General features: G+C 37.3%; 1 protein-coding gene across 3 annotated transcripts in view; it reads right to left on the bottom strand.

The window, feature by feature from the left end:
* MAP3K20 (mitogen-activated protein kinase kinase kinase 20) overlaps window positions 1-26,927 on the bottom strand; it is a 187,150-nt gene that overhangs the window by 76,438 nt on the left and 83,785 nt on the right. For all 3 annotated transcript variants that reach the window (XM_049615510.1, XM_049615511.1, XM_049615512.1), the window contains exons 3-5: window positions 21,358-21,445; window positions 6,434-6,535; window positions 2,054-2,119 (exon numbers count right to left, since the gene is read on the bottom strand). In XM_049615510.1, coding sequence (XP_049471467.1) covers window positions 2,054-2,119; window positions 6,434-6,535; window positions 21,358-21,445 — 256 coding nt within the window. The remainder of the gene's footprint in view (window positions 1-2,053; window positions 2,120-6,433; window positions 6,536-21,357; window positions 21,446-26,927) is intronic.

Below are 26,927 nucleotides of genomic sequence, written 5' to 3' on the forward strand. Positions count from 1 at the left end.
AAGAGTATGAGAGGCAAGGAGGCCCAAGGCAGACCTTGAAGAACTGTTCTAGTATTTCTTTTGTCAGCCACACAGAGCCCTCAACATGGTAGCTGATCAATGCTTACTAGCTGTTACTAATGACCTTGATAAGTGGGAAAAATACTCTGCATGAGATAGCCTAAGGATAAATGTGATATCATATACAAGCTATAAGTTTAAAAAATATATATATACACACATATACATATATATACATATACAGATATATATATATATATATATATATATAGTTAATACCACATTCAGTTACTCTTTAAAATACCTCTATTTTTTCTCATAAGATTAACAAGTGCTTAATTAAAAAAAAAACAAAATTATAAAAAGGTATAACATAGAAGATAAAAGAGTCTTGTTATTCCCTGTTTCAGAAAAAATTGCTAAAACTTAGGTCAATATTGTTGCAATGTGTATGTTGTTTTCCCATCAAGTAACTGCAAAAATTGTGACTGGTGAAAATCAGGACAGTCTCCGTTATTAGTTTCAAATCCAAAATTTAATCACTGTCATCTCATGAGATGTTCAGGATATACTGATAAAGCAGATTTTAAAAAAAAATAGAAGTCAAATAACTTGTTAGCATGAAATTCTGAGCATGAACTAAAAATCTACGGGCGTAAGACTCTGATATGTCCTACTGGATTGAAATGATTTCCTAACAGCTTCCTGTTAGCCAACTCCTCTCAAAAGCGCTTAGCTCTAGGAAGTTTGTCTGTGAGGAGCCAAAGGATAAGAGGATAAGAGACCTAGACAAAGGAAAGAACAGTCAGGGTCAAGCCTGGGGTACAACCCGGACTACTGATGAGTGGCAGCTGCCAAGAACTTCCCTTTCTCCACCGCAACAACCCTCACAGTCCTGGAGTTCCAACAAGGGCATCTGGCCCATCCCCTGTGTCTCTTCCTCCAACTACCCATTGCAAGGATAGCCCTTGTAGCATATACCCATTTTAACTACAGTGATTTAAAGATTTTAAAAAATTAAATAGTTCTCCCTACTTAGAAGAATCATTTGGAAAGCATGTAAATAATTAATGCATGCAAATGGATTGATAGCAAGATTTTTTCTTTTTAGTAAAAAGCTCTAATGTTTACTTCAGCTGGTGTGGGCCAGCTAAATAATCCCACTCCCTGCCTTTATCCATTAGCTTCCGAGTGATGTAACAGAAGAAGCATTCTGTTACTTAAAGGTAATAATGTCTAATCCTGCCAGTCATTTTTAAATGCTCACTTTCTCTTTTTTATATTTATTTTTTTATTTTGCAGAGAGAGTCGGGGAGGGGCAGAGGGAGAGAGAGAATCTCAAGCAGCTCCTTATTGAATGTAAAGCCCGACACGGGGCTCCATCCCACAACCCTGGGATCATGACCTCAGCTGAAATCAAGAGTCTGATGCTCAACCGGCTGAACCATCCAGGTACCCCTACTCACTTTCTAAATTATAAAATATAGGATCATAAATAAACTTTGAAGAGTACAGAAGAAAAGAAGAAAAAGAAAGCCTTTGCTTTCCAAACTCTGAAATGTGTTGATCATTTTTGGGCACTACTCCAGGTAATATGACGAACATCAAAAGTTTACACCAAATAATTCAGAAGTAACAAGAACAAAACTCAAAACTGCTAGTACAGAGAACCATCTAAAAATAGAAGACTAGAAGTGTATGACTACATGCTTTGATCCAGCAACATCTCTTTTAGAAAATTATTCTAGGGAAATAATTAAGGATGTGTTGAAAATTTTTGCTGAGAAGTATCAAGCTCAACATTTTCTATCATAGAAAAAAATGTAAACAACCCCAAATGTCCACATTCTGTGCTATTCATACAATGGAATACTATGCAGCTTCTTAAAATAAAGAATTTTGATATTTACAGACACTGGAAAGATTTTCATGGTATCAGTGACGGGTTAAAACATCAGGGTACAAAAGATCTGAAAAGCATGAGCCTATCTCTATAGCAAGGTACATGGATTTCATAATAAAATAGGCAAATAAAAACATATGGCTACATTACCATTTCTTGACTTGAGATCTCTGTGAATCACTTTGACAGGAGCCTCCATATGTAAATAGTGCATTCCTTTTCATACAAGAAGAAAGGCCCATTAATATCATTTTTCAACACTGCATCAGTATTAGCTATTTTCAAACATCAGTATGTCATATTTTTGCAGAAAATTCAACAGCAGAAACTAAATTCATGTGTTCTGTTCTTACATGATTGATAGAAACAGGGTGTATCTACATTAGGAAAATGTGTATGCTAAGGAAAGTTTATGTGCTTTAGTCTCTTAGAAGCTGGAATTTGATTGTGGGTAAAGCCAGCTTCTTACAATACCTAATAAGGAAACCTTAATTTTCTGGAGTCTGCACAAAAATAGCACAGTTACAACCGGAAGAAGTGTTCCAATGACTAAGGTATTCCACTACCAGTTGCCTTCTAAATCAGCCAAAGTTCTGACCCAGGTTTTCAGTTTTCATCTAGATTTCTGCAGCTTGATTTATTTTCTCAGTACTCACTCTAATAAGCCCCTGGGAGTGCTGGTAGGGTATGGGTGGGGAGAACTGGTTTGATTCATTAGTTGTGGTTGATAAAAGATTTTATGATCCTCAGATACAGAAACTTACAGGAGTTGCAAAATATTTTATTCTTTTTACAAGGATGAATCTTCAGGATAATCTATATTTAAATGCACTCCAAAATTCTCTCCAACATATTTAGAATGTAAATCAAGTTACTTCAGTAAACTGAATGTATATATAAAAAGTATAGCTTTATTATTTTGAATAAAAAATTATACATTACTGTTTTAAATCAGACTTTAAAAGATATATACTTCACAGTTATCCTCTTGGTAGTGACTCTTTTTCTGTATTTATGTACTATCTACCTTCTTAGAATAAAGAATAACCTTTTCTATTGAAATATAGTATTTCCTTTCCCTTTTCTTCACAAATTGTCTTCTAAGTAATGGATGAAACAGCTTCCCTACCACCACAATCAAACAAGCTCCTTTTGTTAATGAATTATCTATTTACACATAATAAGTAGGCTTTGGTTCTGAGTATATAGAAAATTTCAATTTTATTAAGGCTAATTTTTAAAGTAATCTATTATTTTTCTATCATTCTGATTGTTAAATATTGAAGAGTCATGCAAGAACAAAGAAAATTTAAAAATTTAAACTCCTGCATTATACAGATATTACTGAAAAGAGTCAGGGTGACAGAAGTCTCAGTAATTTAAGCGATTTTACACAAGACAGAGCTAGAATACAGGAGAGTGTTCTTCTAACATGACATTCTACATATTACAAACTAAAAATTCAACAGCTACCATTTGGATAACTTTTAATCATTTTTAGGACTGAATGTCATACCTCTTTCTCACTTTAAGAACCAAATTCAGGCAGAATCTGTTTAATTATAATTAGAGGCAGGGCTAGTTTTTATACCTGCTGACAAGTAATGATTTCAAAACACAACACAAACGCTTTAAATATAGGCATTTTCTTCCTTATGGCAGATATTTTGAGAAAAAATATTATAAATTGTTTGTGTATAATGTATAACATACATTTACAGGATACTCAGTGTGTATAAACATAGCAGTAATCACAATCATATAAAATTCTCTTTAATTTGTTTTTACAGAGCCATCCATACTTCTGCCTTATTTTTATTACGAACAATGAAGAAGGCTGAAAAACACCATCATCAGTTTTCAGATTTGGGTTCCCAAAGAAGTGACTGGTGTCATCTGGGGGAGATTTGGAATCAGGGAGGACCATTACAAGACTGGGTCCAGGTTCACCTGTTTTAATCGTTCCCTTGACACACTGGTGAGTGACCTACAGCAGTTCAGACCTACTTGCTGGTCCGCCCTCCATTTCCCTTCCCACTCAGAGAGAAGAGAGGCTTTTTTTTTTTGCTTTTTGGCTTTGAGGAGGTATTCTGTCAGCAGTAATGTTAAGCAATGCCTACTTCAAAATGCATGAATCAACTCTTATTTGAATAGAATTATTCGTTCTTTGATTTCTCAACATCTTGTTGCTTCGAAGTCTTCGATCGTGGTCAAACTGAAAGATACATTGCTGAATTTGAAACGGAATCAATAAAAATCAAGGGTTCCTTTCACTCTCCAAGTTCTGTGCAGAGCTTTACCAGACAGAGCTGAAGTCATTCTGAAAGCACTGACTTCTTCTTCCTTTTATAGGCCATTTTAAATATTAAGCATTACTTGGGACTATAAATAAACAAGTTTCTTCTCTGCCTCATTCTTCTCACCTGAGGCCAAACACGTTAGAACTTGCCTTTTAGAGCAATTCGCCAGCCATGAAAACGTGATGTCATTACTCTGCAGTCTGGCATGCAGTCCCCGTCTACTCATTCCCTCCATCCCTACTCTGTCCCTGGAGTTCCAGTCTACTACTTAATTAGCCCTGCTCTTTCTCTTCTTTGTCCTTCTGACACCCAGTGCCAGCCATCTTGAGAAACCCCAGCGATGACTGAGCTGATCTGGAGCCAAGGGACTTGCCCCTCAGACAAGGACTGTGCAGGGAAAGGGCCGGAGGGAAGAGGTTCACAGGCTGAGGGCCAGGGAAGCTTAAGTGGCACGTGCACAGCAGGAAGCGGAGTGACTGATGTCAGTTGATTTGTTTGCTGTCTATCCATCCTAAGTGCCATTAAGTAATAACATGGGCGTAATTGGCTGAGCACCCTAAACGCAAATGTCTGTAAGGTGAAGTGCTTTAAGCCAGAGACTGCCTGCATATGCATTTACATTTATGGGAGTGTGTTTCCACAATGCTTCCGGTCGTTCTCCGAAATAGCACACCACCCTGCTTACAAACAGGCGGTTCCCGTGTACTAGTGACACATACAGGAGTGACTGTGATGTTACAGGAAAATGTCTTTAAGAATGCCAAAATTTAAGGCTGATTTTGAAATGCCTGATGCATGAATACACAATTAAGTTAATTAACATAGCCGAATCCTTAGGCACACCATGCTAAACACAGAGCTTGTTATTATTATAAGGTAATGAAGTATGGTTCAGCAGCAGCATTTTGCATGAAATAAAAAAAAACTTTTTTTTTCCCTTTCCCTATTTGAAGAATTTGGCAGGTGTTGATGAAACTTAAAACTGACAAGATAATTCTCCAAAGGAAAGACTATTACTTTTGGAAGTCACTGTGTGACTTCCCAGTGAAAGCAAAGTATGAGTTGCTCTCCTTACTGAGTGCTAAATATCCTTTTATTTGCTTTGTAAAGAGATGCTTATAGAGCTTAGACTAGCGAGATGCAAAGAAGTGAAGTGCCTGGGTAAAATCTGGACACCCTTACTTTCTAGGGGTTGCTAGAATACAAGTGTAACTATCAGCATTCATTATTTAGATTAAGTTGTTTCCAAAGCAACTTTGACAGTTATAAATAAAACTCAGAGACCTTCAGTTAGGAAAATGGAAAAGATAAAAATAAACGGAATTTAAATTGCTTTAGAAAGCATTAGTCCATGCAGGAATTTATGAGGGAAAAAGAACTGGGCACCTTGTTTAGGGGTTTTGGGTATTAAAAATATTTCATTTCCAAGGATGACTTCCAAGTTTACATTAAATATAAAATAAAATCTGAATTGCTTTCACATGGCAGGACAAATAAAACTTTTTTTTGAAAGTGGTTACTATTTTTAGCATATTATTATGTACACAAAATGAGTAGAACTAATCCCACAATAAATCACATTTTCTGGATACTAAGTCTGAGTGGAGTCTTGCAGAACAACAGAATTATGATCTTTCCATTTAATGTGTTGATCAAGCAAGCTGGTCAATTACAATGTCACAAAATGTGGCAAAAATGGCTGCCCTGGAGCCACGTATTTTGTTAGGACTTGGTTTTAGGGAAAGAAAGAAAGTAAAGAGAGAAAAAGAATGCAGGAGTGGAAAGGCAGGCTCTTAAAATATCTATACAAAAGAGGGGGGGGGAGGGAGAGAGGGAGGGAGAGAGAGACACACAAACCAAAAATCCTGACTGTTAACTATAGAGAACAAAAAGATGGCTGTTGGGGGGGGGGGGGGGATGGGTGAAACAGGTGAAGAGGATTAAGGAGTGCACTTGTCCTGATGAGCACTGAGTAATGTAGAGAATTGTTGAATCACTATATTGTACACCTGAAGTGAAGGTAACACTGTATGTTAAATAACTATACTTGAATTAAAATACGAAATACAATGAAAATATCTGTACAGAAAGTTGCAGAACTCCTGGTACTTTTAGTCTGAAAAAGAAACATCTAAAGACACAGAAGAACAAATCTTCTGCCTTAAGTCACCACATCAAGATGGGAAAACGTGCCCCACCAATTCTGTGAGAACACAGGAAGCTTTGTTACCTTTGGCTACATCAGTGGCCCAGGTCATAATGTGATCCATGTCCATCTCTTCACTTCTGTTACTATTAATGTAATCATAGAGTGATCCCAGAGAAGCATATTCTAGTTTCAAAGGAAAGACAAGCATATAATTAAAATCCAGGTGCATTTCAGAAATAAGACTGTGTACCCATGAAAGGATTTAACAAACGACATTAAAAGCACATAAGGACCGTTCCATGCTGAGGTTTCTTAACGTTAATACCATCCTGAAAAGAAATTTGTCAAAGACAAGACCACTGACAGAACGAATACTAGAACTTCAACTGAGGCCAAAATCAAACGCCACTTGGATGGAGCTGAGAAACACAAAGAGGTGTCAGAAGAATGGATCTGAAACAAAGGCAGGCGTGTATGTAGGTATTTCTTTTAACAACTGTCATGAGAGAGAGAGAGAGGAAGATTAAATTCATAAGAGCATCTGTGTGACAAGGTAAACAAATCAATCCCTGTTGCATCAGGATTTAGAAGAGCCCTCAAAATTTAAGCACACACACAAAAATCTTTGAGATATAAAAATGGCTTTGAGATATAAATTACCTACCATGAAGTTCGCCTGCTGTATGTGTACAATTGGGTGATTTTCGGTAAATTGACAGAGCTGGGCAACCACCACCCAATCCAATTTTAGAACCTTTCCACCATTCCAAGGGGTTCCCTTGTGCCCCTTTGCAGTTAAGCTCCGCTCTCAGCCCCAGCCCTACATACGGTCTGATTTCTTGCTCTACAAATGTACCCTTTCTGCACATTTCATATAAATGGAACCATACAACATGTGGCCTTTTGTGTCTGACTTTTTTCTCTTAACGTGATTCCGAGGCTCATTCATGCTGTACTCTATTCCTTTTTATTGCTGAATAATAATAATCCATTGTGTGGATCTACCACAATTATTTTTATTCATTCACCGGTTAATAGATATTTGGGCTATTCCTGATTTTTGGCTATTATGAATAGTGTCCTATCAACATTTGTGTACATGCCTTTGTAAGGAAATATGTTTTCATTTCTCTTGGGTAGATTCCTAGAAGAGGAATTGCTGGGGTATATAGTAAGTTTATGTTCAACTTTTTAAGAAACTATCAAACTGCTTTCCAAAGAGGCTGTATCATTTTATACTCCCACTAGCACTCTATGAGGGTTTCAGTTTCTCCACATCCTTGTCAACACTTGGTATTGTCTGTGTTTTTAATTATAGCCATTTTAGTATATAATTCCAGTGGCATCTCATATTGTTAACTGCATCTTCCTAGTGACTAATAAAGTTGAACATCTTTTCATGTGCCTATTAGCCCCTAGTATATGTTCTTAGGCAAAATGTCTATTTGAATAGTTTTCCCGCTTTAAAATTAGGTTTATTAATATTGAATTTTAGGAGTCCCTTGTTTATTCTGGAAGCAAGCCTTTATCAGATTTATGATTTTAAACATCTTCTCCGAGTCTGTAACTTGTCTTTTCATTCCCTTAACAGCATCTTTCAAAGACCAAAAATTCTTAATTTTGATGAAGTCAAATACATCATTTTTCTCTTTTATGGATTGTGCTTTTGGTGTCATATCTCAGAACTCTGCCTAACCCAAAAGTATATAGATTTTCTCCTGTTTTTCTTCTGAGAGTTCTACAGTTTTAGCTCTTCCACTTAGGTCTATGACCCATTTTGGGTTCATTTTTGTGTGTGGTTTAAGGGGAGGATTTAAGATAATTTTTTTTGCATGTGGACTTCTAACTGTCCTGGCACAATTTGTTGAAAAGACTACCTTTAATTTTTTTTTTTTTATGTTTGTTTATTTTTGAAGGAGAGAGATACAGAGCGTGAGCAGGGAGGGGCAGAGAGAGAGAGAGGGAGACACAGAATCCAAAGCAGGCTCCAGGCTCTGAGCTGTCAGCAGAGTCCAACGTGGGGCTCGAACTCACAAACCGCAAGATCATGACCTGAGGTGAAGTCAGACGCTTAACCGACTGAGCCACCCAGGCGTCCTGAAGAGACTATCTTTCACCCATTGTCTTGGCACCTTTGTTGAAAATAAATTAACAATCAATGTAGGATTTTTTCCCCTAAATTCTTAATTTTGTTACATTGGCTATATGCCTATCCTTGTGCTGATACTACACCTATTCTTGTGCTATATTGCTGATTACTACAGACTTATAGTAAGTATTGATATGGCATAGTCTAAGTCTTCAACCTTAGTTCTTTAAAAATCTAGGTCTTTTGCATTTCTTATGTGAATTTTAGAATCACCTTGTAATGTCTTATTTAAAAAAATTTGCTGGGATTTAGATATGAATCATTTTTGAATTCATAAAATCAATTTGGGGGGCACGTGGGTGGCTCAGTTGGTTAAGTGTCCAACTTTGGGTTCAGCTCATAATCTCACAGTTCTTGAGTTCTAGCCAGGCTCTGGGCTGACAGCTCAGAGCCTGGAGCCTGCTTCAGATTCTGTGTCTCCCTCTCTCTCTGCCCCTCCCCTGCTCACGCTCTCTCAAAAATTAATAAACATTAAAACATTTTTTTAATACTAAATCAATTTGGGGGAGAATTGCCATCTTTACAATAATGAGTCTTCCAAACTATGAACATGTAATATTTCTTCTCCATATTATTTAGATCTATAGTTTCTCTCAGCAATATTTTATACTTTTCATGGTAAAAATCTTATACTTCTTTACTAAATTTATCCTCAACTATTTTATTCTTTTTGATACTGTGAATGAAATTATTTCTTTTTTCTTTTTAAGATTTTGTTTTTAAGCAATCTCTACACCCAACGCAGGGGTCAAACTTACAACCCCAAGATCAAGAGTTGTATGCTCTAACCAACTAAGCCAGCCAGGTACCCTGAATTAAATTGTTTCTTTTTTTTTATTTTTAAATTTTTTTTTTTCAACGTTTTTTTAATTTATTTTTGGGACAGAGAGAGACAGAGCATGAACGGGGGAGGGGCAGAGAGAGAGGGAGACACAGAATCGGAAGCAGGCTCCAGGCTCCGAGCCATCAGCCCAGAGCCTGACGCGGGGCTCGAACTCACGGACCGTGAGATCGTGACCTGGCTGAAGTCGGACGCTTAACCGACTGCGCCACCCAGGCGCCCCAAATTGTTTCTTAATTTCATTTTTAGACTGTTCATTCTCGATATATAGAAATACAACTGATTTTTGTATATTAATCTTGGATCCTTGTGACCTTGCTTATGAGCTTTGGTAGATTTTGTGGATTCCTTGGGATTTTCTACACACAGGATCATGTCATATGAGACACTTTTACTTCTTCCTTTCCAGTATAGACTCCTTTTATTTTTCTTATCTAATTGTACTGGCTAGAACCTCCAGTATAATGCTGAATAGATGTGGCAAAAGTGGAACCTCACTACCCTGTCCCCAGTCTTAGGAGAAGAGCATTCAATTTCACCATTAAGCATGACATTAACTGTGGGTTTTATAGATGCTGTTTATCAGGTTGAGAAGATTCCCTTCTGTTACTGGTCTATTGAGATTTCTTACACTAAATGGGTGTTGTAGTGTGGGTGCCAAAGGGTTTTGTCTTTTTATTCTATTATCTATTATAGTGCCTTACATTAATTGATTTCAGATGTTAAACCAACTGTGCATTAATTACATTAATTGATTTCACATGTTAAACCAACTGTGCATTTTGGGGATAAATTCCATTTGGTATATAATGGTATATAATTCTTTTTACAGGTGGCTGGATTCAGTTTGCTAATACAGATCTTCCTTGACTTACAATGGGGTTACATCTCAATAAGCCCATCATAAACTGAAAATATGGTTAAGCTGAAAATGCATTTAGTACACCTAACCAACCAAACATCAATGCTTAGCCTAGCTCACCTTAAACATGCTCAGAACACTTAGATTACCCTATAGCTGGGCAAAATTATCTAACACAGAGCCTATTTTATAATAAAGAGTTGAATATCTCATGTAATTTATTGAATGCTGTACTGAAAGTGAAATGCAGAATGGCTCTATGGGCAAAGAATGCTTGTAGGTGTAGTGGTTGTTCACCCTTGTGATCGTGTATCTGAGCTCTGGTTCACTGCCACTGTTGCCCAGCATCACAACCGAGTACCGTACCACATACCACTGGGTCAAGAAAAGATCAAAATTAAAAATGTGAAGTACTGTTTCTGCTGAATGCATATTGCTTTTGTACCACTGTAAAGTCAAAAAATTGTAACTTGGACCATTGTAAGTTGGGGACCTTCTGTACGCAGTTAAGAATTTTTGCATCTATGTCCATGAGGGATATTGATCTATAGTTTTCTTATTGTGTTTTTGTCTGGCTTTGGTAGTGGGATAATACCGGCATTACGGAATGAGTTACTAAGTGTTCCTTCTTCCTCTATTTTCTGAAACAGTATGGGAAGGATTGCTGTTATTTTTTATATAAACATTTGGTAGAATCCACCATTGAAATCATCTGGGTTTGGGCTTTTCCTTATGGAAACATTTTAAATTACTAATTCTAATTTCTTTGTTATAGGTCTGTTTAGATTTTCTGTTTCCTCTTGAGTCCATTTTGATAACTTGCATCTTTATAGGAATTTGTTTATTGTATCTAAATTACCAAATTTGTTGACATAAAGTTGGTCAACTTCAAGTTTCTGTCCAGGCCATAGTACTATCCTCTCCTTCATTTCTGATTTTGCGAATATGTACATTCTCCCTTTTCTCTTGGTCAATGTAGCTACTGGTTTGTCAGTTTCACTGATCTTTTCAAAGACCAAATTTGTAGTTTCATTGATTCTCCTCTATTATTTTTCTGTTTTCTGTTTTATCATGTTCTGCTCTCATCTTTATTACTTCCTTTCTTTGGCTTATTTTGGGTTTACTTGGTTCTTTTTTGTGGTTTCTTAAGATTGAAGTTTAGATGATCAATTTTGGGCTTTTTTTGACTTAGATGTTTAAAGCTATAAATTTCCCTCTAAGTATTACTTTACCTGCCTCCTATGATTTTGTTATGTGCATTTTTCATTTACTCTGTCCAAAATATTTTAAAGTCCATTGTGATCTCCTCTTTGACTCACTGAGTATTTAGAAGTGTGTTGTTTAGGGGCTCCTGGGTGGCTCAGTCGGTTAAGCATCCGACTTCGGCTCAGGTCACGATCTCGCGGTTCGTGAGTTCAAGCCCCGCGTCGGGCTCTGGGCTGATGAGCCTGCTTCCGATTCTGTGTCTCCCTCTCTCTCTGCCCCTCCCCCGTTCATGCTCTGTCTCTCTCTGTCCCAAAAATAAATAAACGTTAAACAAAAAAATTTAAAAAAAAAAAGTGTGTTGTTTAATTTCCAAATATTTGGGGGTTTTTCAGATTTCTTTCTTGTGTTGATTTCTAACTTAATTCTATTGTAGTGGAGAACATAAATTGCATTATTACAATCCTTTTAGATGTATCGAGATTTATTTCATAGCCTCACTTATGCTGTATCCTGGAGAATGTCCATGTGTACTTAAAAAGAATGTGTATTTTTTGTTAAGTGGTGTGTTCTATGTATGGTGACTTAGATAGAATTGATTGAGAGTGTTTGTCAAGTCTTCTAGATCCTTGCTATTTTCCGTCTAGCTGTCCTATAAATTATTGAGAGTAGGGTAGTGAAGTCAAATATTGTTGAATTGCCTATTTATCCTTTACATTTTGTCAGTTTTTGCTTCTTGTACTTTGTGGACCTGTTGTTAGGTGTGTATACATTTCAGGTGCTCTATCTTTCTAATGGGATGATCATTATGAAATGACCCTATTCATCTCTATTTCTTCTCTTAAGTCTATTTTGTCTGAAATTAATGTAGTTACTCCAATTCTCTCATGGTTAGTGTTTGCATGATAGGTCTTTTTCCATCCATTTACTTTCAACGTTTCTGTGTCTTTGAATCTAAAATGTGTCTCTTGTAGAGGCGCCTGAGTGGCTCAGTCAGTTAAACACCCAGCTCTCGATTTTGGCACAGGTTGTGATCTCATGGTCATGAGATCAAGCCCTGCATTGGGACCCATGCTGAGTGCAGAGCCTGCTTGGGATTTTCTCCCTCTCTCTCTGCACCAACCCCTGCTCACGCTTTCTCTCTCTTTCAAATAAACATTAAAAAATAAAATAAAATGTGTCTCTTATAGACAGCATATTGTTGGATCTTGTTCTTTTAAATCCAGTCTGACAATCTCTGTCTTTTGACTAGAAAGTTTAGACCATTCACACTTAATGTAATTATTGATATGGCTGGATTTGATTTTGCCATATTGTTTTTTACATGTCTCCCATCCTTCTCAGTCATCTTCTCTTCCTTTACTGCCCTCTTCTATGTTAATATTTTTTATTTATAATTTAATTCCTCAGTTGATTTTTTTTTCCTATATTTCACGAGTGGACTTTCTTCATGGTAGCTAAAGGGAATATAAAATACATCTTAATTTAGCACAATCTATTTCAACACTAAATTCTAGTAAAATAAACTGTTCTCTAATACAGCTCTATTCCCTCCCTCGTTTTTATGCTATTACTGTAAAATATATCTATATTTTTTAAGTAAGCAAAACAGCAAAAAAATAATTTTTTAATTATTGCTTCATGCAACTTTATGTTTTTAAGGATGTTACAAGAAGAAATAAGGACAAACACATACATGGAGTGTTTTAGAGTAACCCACATATTTATCATTTCCAGTGCCCTTTATTTCTCCTTGAATTACTATCTGTTGTCATTTTCTTTTAGCTTGAAGGACTTCTTTTAGTATTTCTTGTACAGCAGAACTAATAACAAATTCTCTCATCCTTTATTCAAGCATATCTTTGCTTTGTTTTCATTTTTATTTTTTATTTATTTTTTTAAATGTTTATTTATTTTTGAGATAGAGACAGTGTGAGCAGGGGAGGGGCAGAGAGAGAGGAAGACACAGAAGCAGAAGTAGGCTCCAGGCTCTGAGCTGTTAGCACAGAGCCTGATGTGAGGTTCAAACTCACGAACCGTGAGATCATGAACTGAGCCAAAGTCGGACACTCAACTGACTGAGCCACCCAGGTGCCCCATCTTTGTTTTCATTTTTAAAGGATAATTTTTGCTGGATATAATTTTTTCTTTCAGCATTTTATTTATTTTTAACGTTTATTTATTTTTGAGACAGAGAGAGACAGAGCATGAGACAGAGAGAGGGAGACACAGAATCTGAAACAGGCTCCAGGCTCTGAGCTGTCAGCACAGAGCCCGACGCGGGGCTTGAACTCACAGACCGCGAGATCATGACCTGAGCTGAAGTCGGCCGCTTAACCGACTGAGCCACCCAGGTGCCCCTTTTCTTTCAGCATTTTAAATGTCTACTGTTTCTGACCTTTATTGTTGTAGATGAGAAGTTGCCATTAATCTTATTGTTATTGCCTTAGAGGTGAGAAGTTGTTTTTATTTACTACTTCCAAGGGTTTCACTTTGTCTTTAACAATCTAGTTTGTGTCTAGGTATGGGTTCTTTTGAATCTATCCTACTTAGAGTTCATTGAGCTTCTCCAGTACATAGATGAATGCGTTTTATCAAATTCAGTTTTTCTGGCCATTATTTCTTCAACTATTTTTCTGTTTTTTTCCATTTTCTACTCCTCTTCTCTTTCTGCTACTATTAGACATTAGTACACCTGGTGTCGTCCATAGGTCTCTGAGGTTCTGTTCATCCTTACACACATTTTTTCTCTTTTTCACACTGGACAGTTTCTATTGGCCCAGTTTTAAGTTCACTGATTTTTTTTCTTTGCTATCTCAAATGTGCTATTCAGTCACTCTACATTATTTTTCATTTTAATTATGGTCCTTTTCAATCCAGACTTTCCATGGGGTCCTATTAAAAAAAATTCTATTTACTTAATGAGATTCTGTTGTTTGATTCACTGTTTTAATTTTAATTCTTTAAATAGTTTCCTTTAGTTCTCTGAACATACTGATCCTTTGAAATCTTTGTATGTTAAATCCGAAATCTTAGGATACTTAGAAACTACTTCCATTCATGGCCTTTCTTCCTGAATATAGATCAAATATTTCTGTCTCTTTATAAGTCTAGTTACTTTTCTTAAAATTTGGACAGTTTAGATGATGTAGTGGAGCAACTCTGGATTCTGACTTCCCCCTTAAAAGTTGTTATTGATGTTTTTGTTTGTTTATTAACTTGCTTGGGTTAAATTTATGATATCTTTCTTTCCTACAGTATGCCCTCTGGTGATGTCTATGCTTATTTGTTGGTTTTGTTTTGTTTTGTTTTTATCTTGTTTTTATTTCTAAGTTTGGCCTTTTACAGGGATTGTCATATATCTCCACAGGTTAATGATCAGACAATGGTTATACAGAAATTACGCTTAAATACCTTGGGCTGATGGATCTGTATGTAAGTAGGAGGACATTCAAAATTCACTGTAGCTTTTACTGTACACCAGACCTTTTTTGTCTCCGCTTTGTATTTTCATAGGCTCAGAGCCCATTAGGAGTATGTGTATAGCGTGGGCCCTCCCCAGTCTCTTTTCTGCATATGTATGGCCTCACTCAGGAATATATTTGCTCCAATCACAACCTTCTATTCAGGCTAGTAGGGCTGTGGGCCCTCCCTGTTCATGTGCCACCAGGACCATCACTGACAATGCTGCTGGGATGGAGGCATTACCCATGTTCCAATCTGGTGAGCACACTTCTACTGTGGCAAAAAAAAGCTGCCAATCCTCATGGCCGGCCCTTTGTGTGCCCTTTGTGCTGGTGTGGGGGTGGGATAAGAAGAACAAGAACAACTGTAGGCTAGAGTACTACTGATTCCCACTATTATTGTCCCAAATTCAGCAATTTTTCAAATATAAACACTTCTGAGATTGTTGTCAATTTGGTCAATTTCCAGAGCGCCAAAAATTTTGTCCAGATTCACAGATGCTTTTGGGGAGAGGATTTGCTAACTTCCTAATTCATTTGTAGCTGGCAGTCTCTCCCAGAAAATTCCACTTTATATTAAAGGCCAATTTGGAGAAAGGCTGGGCCTTATTTTGGGAGGCTGAGAATTATCCCATTCCAACTTTAATGATTTATAATAAGTATCAATATCATAATGATAGCGTCTAGAATATCAACAAATGGCTTTTTAAAATTTGTGAAGATATAAGGTAGGAACAATACTTTGAAACTAAAGTTAACTCATACAAGTAAATATATGTTATCATAAGAAATTATTCCTTGGGGCACCTGGGTGGCTCAGTCAGTTAAGCATCCGACTTTGGCTCAGGTCATGATCTCGTGGTTCACAAGTTTGAGCCCCACGTTGGGCTCTGTGCTGACAGTTCAGAGCCTGGAGCCTGCTTTGGATTCTGTGTCTCTCTCTCTGTCCCTCCCCACCTTGTGTGCTTGTGCACATTCACTTGCGTGCGTGCTCTCTCTCTCTCTCAAAAATAAACATTAAAAAAAAAGCCGTTAAAAAAATATATGTATTTGTCGTCTTCCTGTTTCTGAAACACAGCTCCAAAAACCCATGGAATCTTCTAAGCAATAAGAGTAATGGGAGTATCTGTTGTTATATTTGGTCTTTGTCCTTGGTTCCTCAAATAGCTCCAGAGCCATCCAGGTAAAAAGAGTGTCTTGTTATTCATAACAAACCCCTTTTCACCACATCTGAGTTTATGTTAATGAAGTGACTTTTGGAAAGCCCCTAAGGATAAAGGCTATTTGCCAGGAGAACCAACCAAGAGACTAGAATCCACCCCTCCCCTCTCCCCCAGTACACATGTACCTCTGCAGAGGGGACAGGGCTGGAGGTTGAACATCCCCAATGCCAGTGCTTTAATCAACCATGCCTGTGTAATAAAACTTATATAAAAATCCAAAAAGATGGGGTTGAGAGAGCTTCCAGATGGGTGGAGAGGAACATATCCACATTCTGGGAAGACTCACCCCAAACTCCAAAGGGACAGAAACTCCTGTACTCAGAACCCTTCTGGACTTCACTCTATGTATCTCTTCATCCGACTTTTCATTTTTACCCTTTAATATCCTTTGTAATAAATCAGTAATCTAGTAAGTAAACTGTTTTTTCCTGAGTTCCAGTATTTAATCAAATCCAAGGAGGGCATAGTAGGAACCTCCTATTTATAGCCAGAGGTCAGAAGTACAGGTGACAACCTGAATTTGAAAGTGGCATCTGTTGTGGAGGGAAGGCACTCTTGTGGGATTGACCCTAACGTATGGTATCTGATGCTATCTCCAGGTAGATCATGTTAGAATGGAGTTAAAGTGTGGAATACCCAGCTGGTGACGCAGAATCACCTGCTGTGAAGTATAGTAACTGGGAGTGGAGGGGACATACAGCAAGGCATTTTCATCTCCAATGGGATGTACGCTGAAAACCAGGCTAAGATACTTGAAAAATGGATTCAGATAATGAAACAAACATGGATGTAGAAGATACATAATTGAAATTGTTTCATGAATGTGAGGGTGCAAGAAAGGCAGCACTATTAATCTTATTTCATATAAAATGTGATCTTTAAATATGTGGGTAAGAAGATATAATTCTTTCATCCTTTTGGTCTTCTCTTTAGAAATTAAGGGTGGGGCGCCTGGGTGGCTCAGTCGGTTAAGCGTCTGACTTCAGCTCAGGTCACGATCTCGCGGTCTGTGAGTTCGAGCCCCACGTCGGGCTCTGGGCTGATGGCTCAGAGCCTGGAGCCTGCTTCTGATTCTGTGTCTCCCTCTCTCTCTACCCCTCCCCCGTTCATGCTCTGTATCTCTCTGTCTCAAAAATAAATTAAAAAAAAAAAAAAAAAGAAATTAAGGGCTCGCCAATACACATGTGATTATATGCTTTATAAACCACTTCACTTCTCCCTAGAACACAGTTTATTAGACTTTGGTATAAAGTATTTGTTTTAATTCTTTTTAAAAAAAAGATCATTAAGAACCATATTAAGCAAACATCTCCTTTTTTTTATTTTTTATTTTTTTCTTTTTTTAATTTGAGAGAGTGCACGCATGCAAGCAGGGGAGAGGGGCAAAGGCAAAGAGAGAGAGAATCTCAAGCAGTCTCCACGCTCAGTGTGGAGCCTAATGTGGGGCTTGATCCCACGATTCAGGGATCATGACCTGAGCAGAAACCAAGAGTCAGCCATTTAACCAACTAAGGCACCCAAGAGCTCCTCCTTTTGATTTCTAAGGTAATTTTTCCATTTTAGTTTTAATGGCAATGATAGCTAGTTCTGAAAAATGTAAACATATAGTCAGTCTTGTTAAAACAAACACCATTACCTCAAATCTCTTTGTAATAAAATATTACCAAAACCAAGCTTAGTTTGGATTATAATAGAACAAACGAATTTAGGTAAATGTCTGGAATTTGTTATAACAAAACATGACATTTGTTTCTAATTGGCTAATGAGAAAAGACCAACACAATATCAAAGCATGCAAATTAGATGTGTCTGTGCCTAAAATAAATCAAGTTCAAGTTCAAGGAAGTGAGATCAGGCACTAACAAATTAATATGTTTTCCATGGTTGAGTTTAATGAGAATTTGGGCCTGTTGAAGAATCATGTAGAACTAGTATCCTCCTCTCTCCTCTCTTCGAGTAGTAGAAGAAGTCATGTAGAATTGGTAACAAACTTAAGAGGTGACAGCAGCTCTAGACACAAAGATTTAATTCCCTAGGCCTCTGAAACCCTCAACCACCTTCCCCTGAAGTCCTGGGACCCAGTCTGCCTCCAGGTACTTTGTGCAGCTTCCTCTCCAATGTGGCTACAAAAGAACTACATGACCTATTATCTAACAATCCCACCTTCCTCCCCAGGGGTTATCTCACCATTACACTCTGAATCATCAAGTATGTGTGTAAACACCTATCAAGAAAACAAAAATAAAAGAATGGGAGTAGTACAGAATTAAGAGGTTTCCAAAGATCAAAGAAAAGGTGACCCATTACTGTATCTTTTCTTTTGACTTTGTAGTCTGAGTTTTAGTCACTCCATTTCTTTGTAGGTCTGGGGGAAAGAGGCCCACTTCCCCTCCAAGAGAAATAAAGTGGCAGTTGCCTCTAGAATTCTTCCTCGCGTCCCCCTATAAGCAGGTTTTTTAAGTCTGTGATGAAAAGTTTCAGGACACACACACACACACACACACACACACACACACACTCCCACCAAGAAATCATCTATTCTAGTCCCTTCATTCACATGGGAGAAAACTGAGACATAGATCATCAGAGATCCATCAATGCAGCTTTGGCAGAATCATGACAAGACCTCACATCTCCCAATTCCAATACCAGTGTCCATTCTATTCCAACACTCTGACAAATCATTCTTTCAAGTCCTCTGTATGAGTGACAACAGCTGCTTGCTGCAACAACCTTTTCTGTTAACAAACTCAAGTGGAATGGATTCAAGTTTCCCCTCTCAGAACCCCAACATCTGAGAAATCTGACAGAGTTCAAAAGAGGGGGAGCCAGCTAAGCTGGATGATCAAGGTCTATGTGCCTGTTTGTCTCTCTGTTCTCTCTTCACCTCCCCATATTAAGACTTATTTGTGCTCATTTCAAGAGGCAGAATAGTTGTTATCATCCCCAACCCATCTGATCTCCCCAACTAGGCTCAGTTGGCAAATAGCCTGCTACCCACGCACAGAACATGGCTTGATCTTTAAGCTACAGGTCATTTGAGAAGTTCACATTTATTTGGTGGATACTTGTAAACAATTAAAATTAGTATTTCTAGAAACAAAAATAATCTTATCAAATTAATACACTTTAAAACACCAAAACTTGGCTAAGAAGTGTCTTTAATAATCAACCTCACAGGTCAATAAAAGAGCCACAAATACACAATTTACTATTACCTGACAATTGTGAAATTTGTGTGGTTTTAAAGAAATGTTTAGTGTTAACAGTTGCTTATTACTGGCTCTACAGAGAAACAGACATGGATCTAAAAAGAGCTAATCAATTATAACCAAAGATGTGGAGCAGGTCTAGGTATGAGCACGGAATGCTAGAGGGGTGCATGAAATAAAGGACCAGCTAGTCCATTAAAAAAAAAAAAAACTAAATAAAATCAAACTTACTCATCCAACTCCTTGGATCCTTTCTTCCTCTTTTGGATGAGAAGACCCAAGGTGAGTATGCTGGCTAACAATGAATGTGTTTCACATCCTCCTTGGGACTCAGAATAAACTCTTGGAAAAAGGAATTCACACCATGACTCAAGTCCCTTTTTCTATTCCTCATCCTCACCTCGAGAAGCTACAAAACTTCATAAATAGTCCACTGAGTTCATTAAAGCTAATGTCTTCCACTCAAAAGTATTAAACGTCAAGGGTACAAGACAAGAAGCACAGTATCTAATCTATCTCTAATCTAATAGTATCTAATAGTACAGTATTAGCATAGTATCTAATCTAATCTCTTTGGAGTGCCATGCTTTCATCTGCTAAGTAAGAATAATTTAAGTCACAAACGAGGAACAGAAAACTGGATTCAGATTTTAAAGGTAAACCCAACTAGTTAAAAGTAAATACGATGGACTAGGGAGTGGGGAGCAATATGGTACCTGGGACAGGACAAGGTTTAACTTTAGTCAGAAATATGACGTAAGTTAAATGTGGTTTACACCCTAACACTGTAACTCATTCTTGGGTATGCAGGTTAATAGGAAAGAGCAGAAACTGCCACATTACCCCATTTTAGGCATAGACCTAAATACATATAGCTAAATAGGGATAAAATTCCCTCCATGTAAGAACTTAGGTAAAAATGCTATTTATCAGAGTAAGAGCCTGTTAAACTGCTTGCTACTCAAAGACAGAAGTTACAGAACCATATCCCTTGGATGGGAAGAACTGGTGCCCTGAGGAGTCTAGAGCCCAGGCTGCGTTTAAGAAGAGGCGCTTCTGTAGAAGGTCAATCTGAGAAACTTAGTGGATCTACCACTAGCTGGATGACCTTGGGAAAGGTACTTAAGTTAGAGTTTTAGTTTCTTACTTATGAAATAGAAATTACTTTACCTATCTTATGGGATTATTGTAAGTGTTAGATGAGAGCGTTTATAAGAAAGTACTGAATCCAAACCTTTTTATTGAGGGTTATTTTGGTTATTACTTTCTGTAAAGAAAATTATAGGTGTTACCACTATAGCAGAAGAAGACAGGGTTAATCTTTTAAGGTTTCTTGTTGGTTTTGTTTTAATCAAAGAACAGCCATGATAAAGAACGTGACCAAAGTCATTTATTATAAAATTGAATGTTATACTTATTATAGACCTAAAGCTGCTTATTGGATTGTGCAAATATGAGCACAAAGTATTAAAAACATGGGTCTTTGTTTTTATATGGCAACATTTTCTGTGTGCTCCTTTCTGGAAAGGGTATTCCCATCAGTTATAAACTGCTGCTCCAAATGTGATAATTTAGATCAAGGTCATTACCAACCCAGATGACCAAACCTGAAAAATATTATTCTCACGTCAGAGACCTTGAGGAAAGAATGCTCTAAAGGGATTAAAATACCTTGCAAAGAATTACAACATGAACAGCTCAAGAAATCTTAATTTGTAAAAGGTCACGGAGTTACAAAAAACATTGCTCATTTCAGCTAATTAAATGAAATTTTAGTTAAACGGCACCTTTAAATATTGGTATTGCAGCTGCAAGTGCATTTAAATAGCATTTACGCAGATATAATTAGCACAATTAAACATGGGTAGAAGTGGAAACACCATTCTTAATTATATTGATATAATCAGTTTTATTAATGCTTTATAGCAACAGAAGTGACATCTGACAGTAGCACACAATTCATGACTGAACCTAATATTAAGCATTTTAGCATATTAAGGAATCTAAAGCTAGGTAATTGGGGAAAGAAAAGTCAAATGATTTGTGCCTACCTGTGACGATACCATAGTTGGGAGGTTCAAGAATTACTCCATAAAACTGGATGATGTTTCTGTGACTGAGGACACTGAGTATTTCTGCCTGTACAAAAATCCAATACAAAGTTACATAAAATTTCACCTTTATAAAAGTCTCATAAAATAGGTTTCCTATTCAATTTCCTTTAACATACATTTACAAAGATATATATGTGTGCTCAACAAGTATGGGATGCTGATAGAACTCTGTCTTAGCAGTTGTCTTGAAAGTTTAAGGATTTAAAAAAAGTTTGTTTTAATGTTTATTTTATTTGTGAGAGAGACACAACACACACACACACACACACACACACACACACGCAGAGTGTGAGCGGGGGACGGGCAGAGAAAGAGGGAGACAGAATCTGAAGCAGGCTCCAGGCTCTGAGCTGTCAGCACAGAGCCCGACGCTGGAGCTCGAACCCATGAACCGTGAGATCATGACCTGAGCCTAAGTCAGACGCTTAACCAACTGAGCCACCCAGGTGCCCAAGTTCAAGAATTTCTATTGAAACTTCCTAAAAATGTAAAAAGGAAATGGGGTTGAAGTGGCAACAACAGAACTGCTCCCTAGCAGGCCAGCATGACTGATAGTGGAGGAGGAGGACGAAGTGGCGAAATACCATATTTATTTACAGAAAGCCCTCTTCCTAAGAGCTGAATGGGTGTTTTCTGCATCACGTCTTCTGAGAGACTCAAGACTGAACTTCTATTGGCCGGGTGAAGAATCATGACAAAATTAAGGGAGGATTTCTTAACTACTACTGAAACAGATTCAAGTAATAGCCATTTATATTATCTAATCGTTCAAATGTATTATCGCTCTTTGCTATATGCAGCAAGGTGCTGTAAAGGATGTAAGGGTGGATTCCTGACCATCAGCAGTGATTTGATAGGGAAGCCATACTTTACATTTGAAATGTATTAAATATTAGCAAACTATACTGCAGAGTGACATCATAAAAAATAAATTTTATTTATTAAACTTAATTTTAATGAAAAAACAGAGCTACTTCTGCTAATGTCTGTAGAAGAACATTTTCTAAATTAACTAAATCACATGGAGTTACCAGTTTTATGGAGATAAAATATTGCTAATCAGGAATTATAATACAGTTAGATATAAAATCACTTAAGTACAAAAACATTTAATATTTTTAAATGAAAAGCATATTATTGGCAGTAAGTAAATAGGAGATTTATAATTCCCCATGCCAGAAAGGGTATCATCAAGAATGTAAGCAATTAATTGGGGCACCTGGGTGGCTCAGTCGATCTGGCTTCAGCTTAGGTCATGATCTCATGGTCTGTGAGTTCGAGCCCCACATCGGGCTCTGTGCTGACAGCTCAGAGCCTAGAGCCTGCTTTGGATTCTGTGTCTCCCTCTCTCTCTCTGCTCCTTCCCTGCTCACAGTCTCACTCTCTCGAAAAACAAACATTAAAAAAATAAAAAAGAATGTAAGCAATTAAGGAAAAATGGACAAGGGTTGGTTAGAAAGAGGACTCCCCTTTGGGAATCTGCACAATGTAAGTTAGTGTTATTTGTTATAAATTTCTGGCATAGGATAAGAATTGAGATTTCATTAAAATCAGAACTAGGCACAAAAGAGAAATTTAAGGGCTGCCATGAGGTGAATATGGAATCAAGAGAAGGGAAAATTATTATCAACTGGTTGAGACATTTATCAAGGTTTCTTTGACAATGTTTTTCTTTCAGTGATACAGGTGCTGAAGGGGGCTATCAAAACATTTCTCTCACACTGAGTGCCTACTGTGTGCAGAGGTTCTGTGTTCATCAAACAACCTGCTTCTCATAGTTTAGTTTTCCAAATAGAAGGAAAATTCATTAATTGGGCAAGATAATTATTCATCTATATGGCAATCCTATTTCTTATTAAGAAACAATAAACGAGGGGCGCCTGGGTGGCTCAGTCAGTTAAGTGTCCAACTTCAGCTCAGGTCATGATCTCATGGCTTGTGAGTTCAAGCCCCGAGTCGGGCTCTGTGTGGACAGCTCAGAGCCTGGAGCCTGCTTCGGATTCTGTGTCTCCCTCTCTCTCTGCCCCTCCCCCTGCTCACACTCTGTTTCTCTCTCTCTCTCTCTCTCTCTCTCTCTCTCAAAAATAAATAAACATTTTAAAAAAGAAAGAAACAATAAATGAACTTTGTTATTAAACAGAGTTCATGTGAAGTTTGGAAAACATAAGCCCCTTTATGTTTTTTTTTTTTTAAGTTTATTTATTTATTTTGAGAGAGAGAGCACGTGCACGGGGAGGGGTAGAGATAGAGCGAGAGAGGGAGGGAGAGGGAGGGAGAGGGAGGGAGAGGGAGGGAGAGGGAGGGAGAGAGAGGAAGAGAGAGGAAGAGAATCCTAAGCAGGCTCTGTGCTCAGCACAAAGAACCATGTGGGGCCTGATCTCACAGAACTGCGAGATCAAGACCTGAGCTGAAACCAAGAGTCAGACACTCAACCAACTGAACCACCCAGGTGCCCCTAAGCCCCCACTATTTTTAAGGCAGATCAACTCTTTCCAAGTGAAGCATTAGAATTCAATGTGAGTAAAGCATTAACGTTTGGACTAGTATTTGTCAAAATAGGGGAGTGTTTATCCTTTGGTATGTTTTGGTATATTCTTGGGGTATCTAAATTCTGTGACCATCAAAAATGTTTATACCTGGCTAGATCAGTGGGTAGAGCATGTGACTCTTGATCTCGGGGTTGTAAGTAGAGCCCCACATTGAGTATAGAGCTTACTTAAAAAAATAAAATCTTGGGGCGCCTGGGTGGCTCAGTCGGTTGGGCGGCCGACTTCGGCTCAGGTCATGATCTCGCGGTCCGTGAGTTCGAGCCCCTCGTCGGGCTCTGTGCTGACAGCTCAGAGCCTGGAGCCTGTTTCAGATTCTGTGTCTCCCTCTCTCTGACCCTCCCCTGTTCATGCTCTGTCTCTCCCTGTCTCAAAAATAAAAATAAAACATAAAATAAAATAAAATAAAATAAAATAAAATAAAATAAAATAAAATCTTTACAAAAATGTTTGTATTAAGAAAGAATAAATACAAGAATATTCTAAGGGGTGCCTGGCTGGCTCAGTCATTAAAGCATTTGATTACTGATCTCAAGATCTCTTGATCTCAGGGTCATGAGTTCAAGCTCTATGTTGAGCCTACTTAAAAAAGCTTTAAGAGCCTACTTAAAAAAAAAAGTATATTCTAAATCCATGGATGATCATTTTATAATTCAGCACTACATGGCATTTTCAATATTCCAGCTAATTTTCAAGTTTACATTTAAGATATTGCCAAGTGATGCCTTGGAAAAATAGAATTTATCAAGTGCTGGTAAGATATGCTAATGTTCAACTAACGACCACCTTGTGTGCCACTATCATGTTCATTTAATTTTTTTTTAGTTAAGAAAAACTAAATTCTTGTGGTATAATTAGTAAGTAAAAGACATTTTCACATTATAAGACTTAGGTTCTAATTTAATAAACTAAGAATTTGATTTAACATCATGAAAACAACATACTACTTTAGAGTGCTATACTAGTTCTACGATAATGAATTTATTTATAATCAACACAGACTACATAAATAAGTGGTATTTACAATAAAGGAAGGTCAAGTAATATGAAGTTACCAATTCAAGCAAGTTCCAACAGAAATAACTGCAGGATCAGCCAAATAAAACCTGTGCTGTAGCAGTCAGTATCTGATATCAAGTGGATGTATTCTGTGGATTTGTCTTTACAAGAACCTGCTTGCCAACCATTCATTGGTGAAACTGTTGTAGTAACAAAAAAACTTCTCCTTAAATTGTTGTTTTCCAGATTTATATTCTGGAATACTCTAGCAAATAGACTGCCCATCAAAATAATGGATTAGTGGTCTAAAACAAGCTCATTGTTATAAATGAAACATAATAACGATGGCTAAAATAATGTTCCATTGTGCCAAAAAATTTATCTTTTTATACTATCAACATCAGCAAAACCCATTTATTTTCAGTAAATGTAATTGATGAAAATTGTTCACTTTAGCTATACTGATTTTATAGTTTTATTTTTACTTAACTGGAAAATTGGTTTGATTTTATGAGCTGTAAGTATAAGGAGTTCTGGGGTGTCTGGCTGGCTCAGTCAGTAGAGCATGTGACTCTTGACATTGGGGTTTTGAGTCTGAGTCCCATGTTGGGAATAGAGATTACTTAAAAATAAAACCTTTTTTTTTTTTTTTTTTTTTTAAAGCACAAGTAGTTCTTAGTGTTATTTTATGTATGTTTTTTAAAAAATTTTTAATGTTTATTTATTTTTGAGAGAGAGAGAGTGCATGAACAGGAAAGGGGCAGAGAGAGAGGGAGACACAGAACTCAAAGCAGGCTTCAGGCTCTGAGCTGTCAGCACAGAGCCTGATGTGGGGCTTGAACTCATGATCTGTGAGATCATGACCTGAGCTGAAGTCAGACGCTTAACCGACTGAGCCACCCAGGCACCCCTATTCTGTGTATACTTAAGTTACCCTGAAATAATAATTTTAATCAACGTTGGAAATACAGATGAGCTAATATTTCTACGTACAGAATCTATGTATTTCCCAGTTTGCAAAATGCCATTCTAGGAACTCAAATATGTGTATGCCAAAGCTCACTGCAGCATTACTCAAAATAATCAAAAGGTAGAAGCAACCCAAATACAATCAACTGATGAATAAATAAAACATGATTTATAAATACAATGGAATATTAATTTAACCATAAAAAGGGATTAAGTTCTGATGTATGTTACAACACAGATGAACCTTGAACACATCCTGCTAAGTGAATCTGCCAGACATAAAACAACAAATATCGCATGATCCTGCTTTCATGACCTATCTTGAATTGGAAAATTCAGAGATAAGGAAAGACAATTGGAGGTTACACTAATGTGGGGGAGGAGAGGATGGGGAGTCGCTGTTTAATGTGTAGAGTTTCTGCTTGGATTTAAGAAAAGATTTGGAAACAGTAGTGATGTTTGTACGACACTGTGAATGTAACTAATGCCACTGAACTGTACACTTAAATATGGCTAAAATGGCAAATTTCATGCTATGTATATTTTACCACAATAAAAAAAAGTTTAAAAAAATTCTATTCTAGACTTCCGCGGAGATGATGATATTCTCTCTATTTATATGCACATATGTACCCACATACACGTACACACACAGAGTAATCATCTCAAAGTTACACAGTTCAAGGTCTAGATATCCTTAGGTAAAGAAGCAGTTTTCCAGATTAGGATTTAAGGAAGTAAGGAAACTCTGTGACAGACAACAATTTTACCTCTGGCTCAAAGACACTGCATAAAACAAAGAGTCCCAATCTGATACAGAAGTGAGGTAGCCACTATCTGTCCATAAAAACGTCTCTATGGGAGTACAAAAATGTCCGAACCCATCTGCGCTTACAGTAAGCTACGTGACTGTTACTACTGTTTCCAGCTGGCTGATTTCTTCCTCTACCTCCCCCCTTTCCTCCTTTGCCCCTTCCCTACTTCTTCTTCCTT

Source organism: Panthera uncia (genome assembly GCF_023721935.1).
Source record: "Panthera uncia isolate 11264 chromosome C1 unlocalized genomic scaffold, Puncia_PCG_1.0 HiC_scaffold_3, whole genome shotgun sequence".
Lineage (NCBI taxonomy): Eukaryota > Metazoa > Chordata > Mammalia > Carnivora > Felidae > Panthera > Panthera uncia.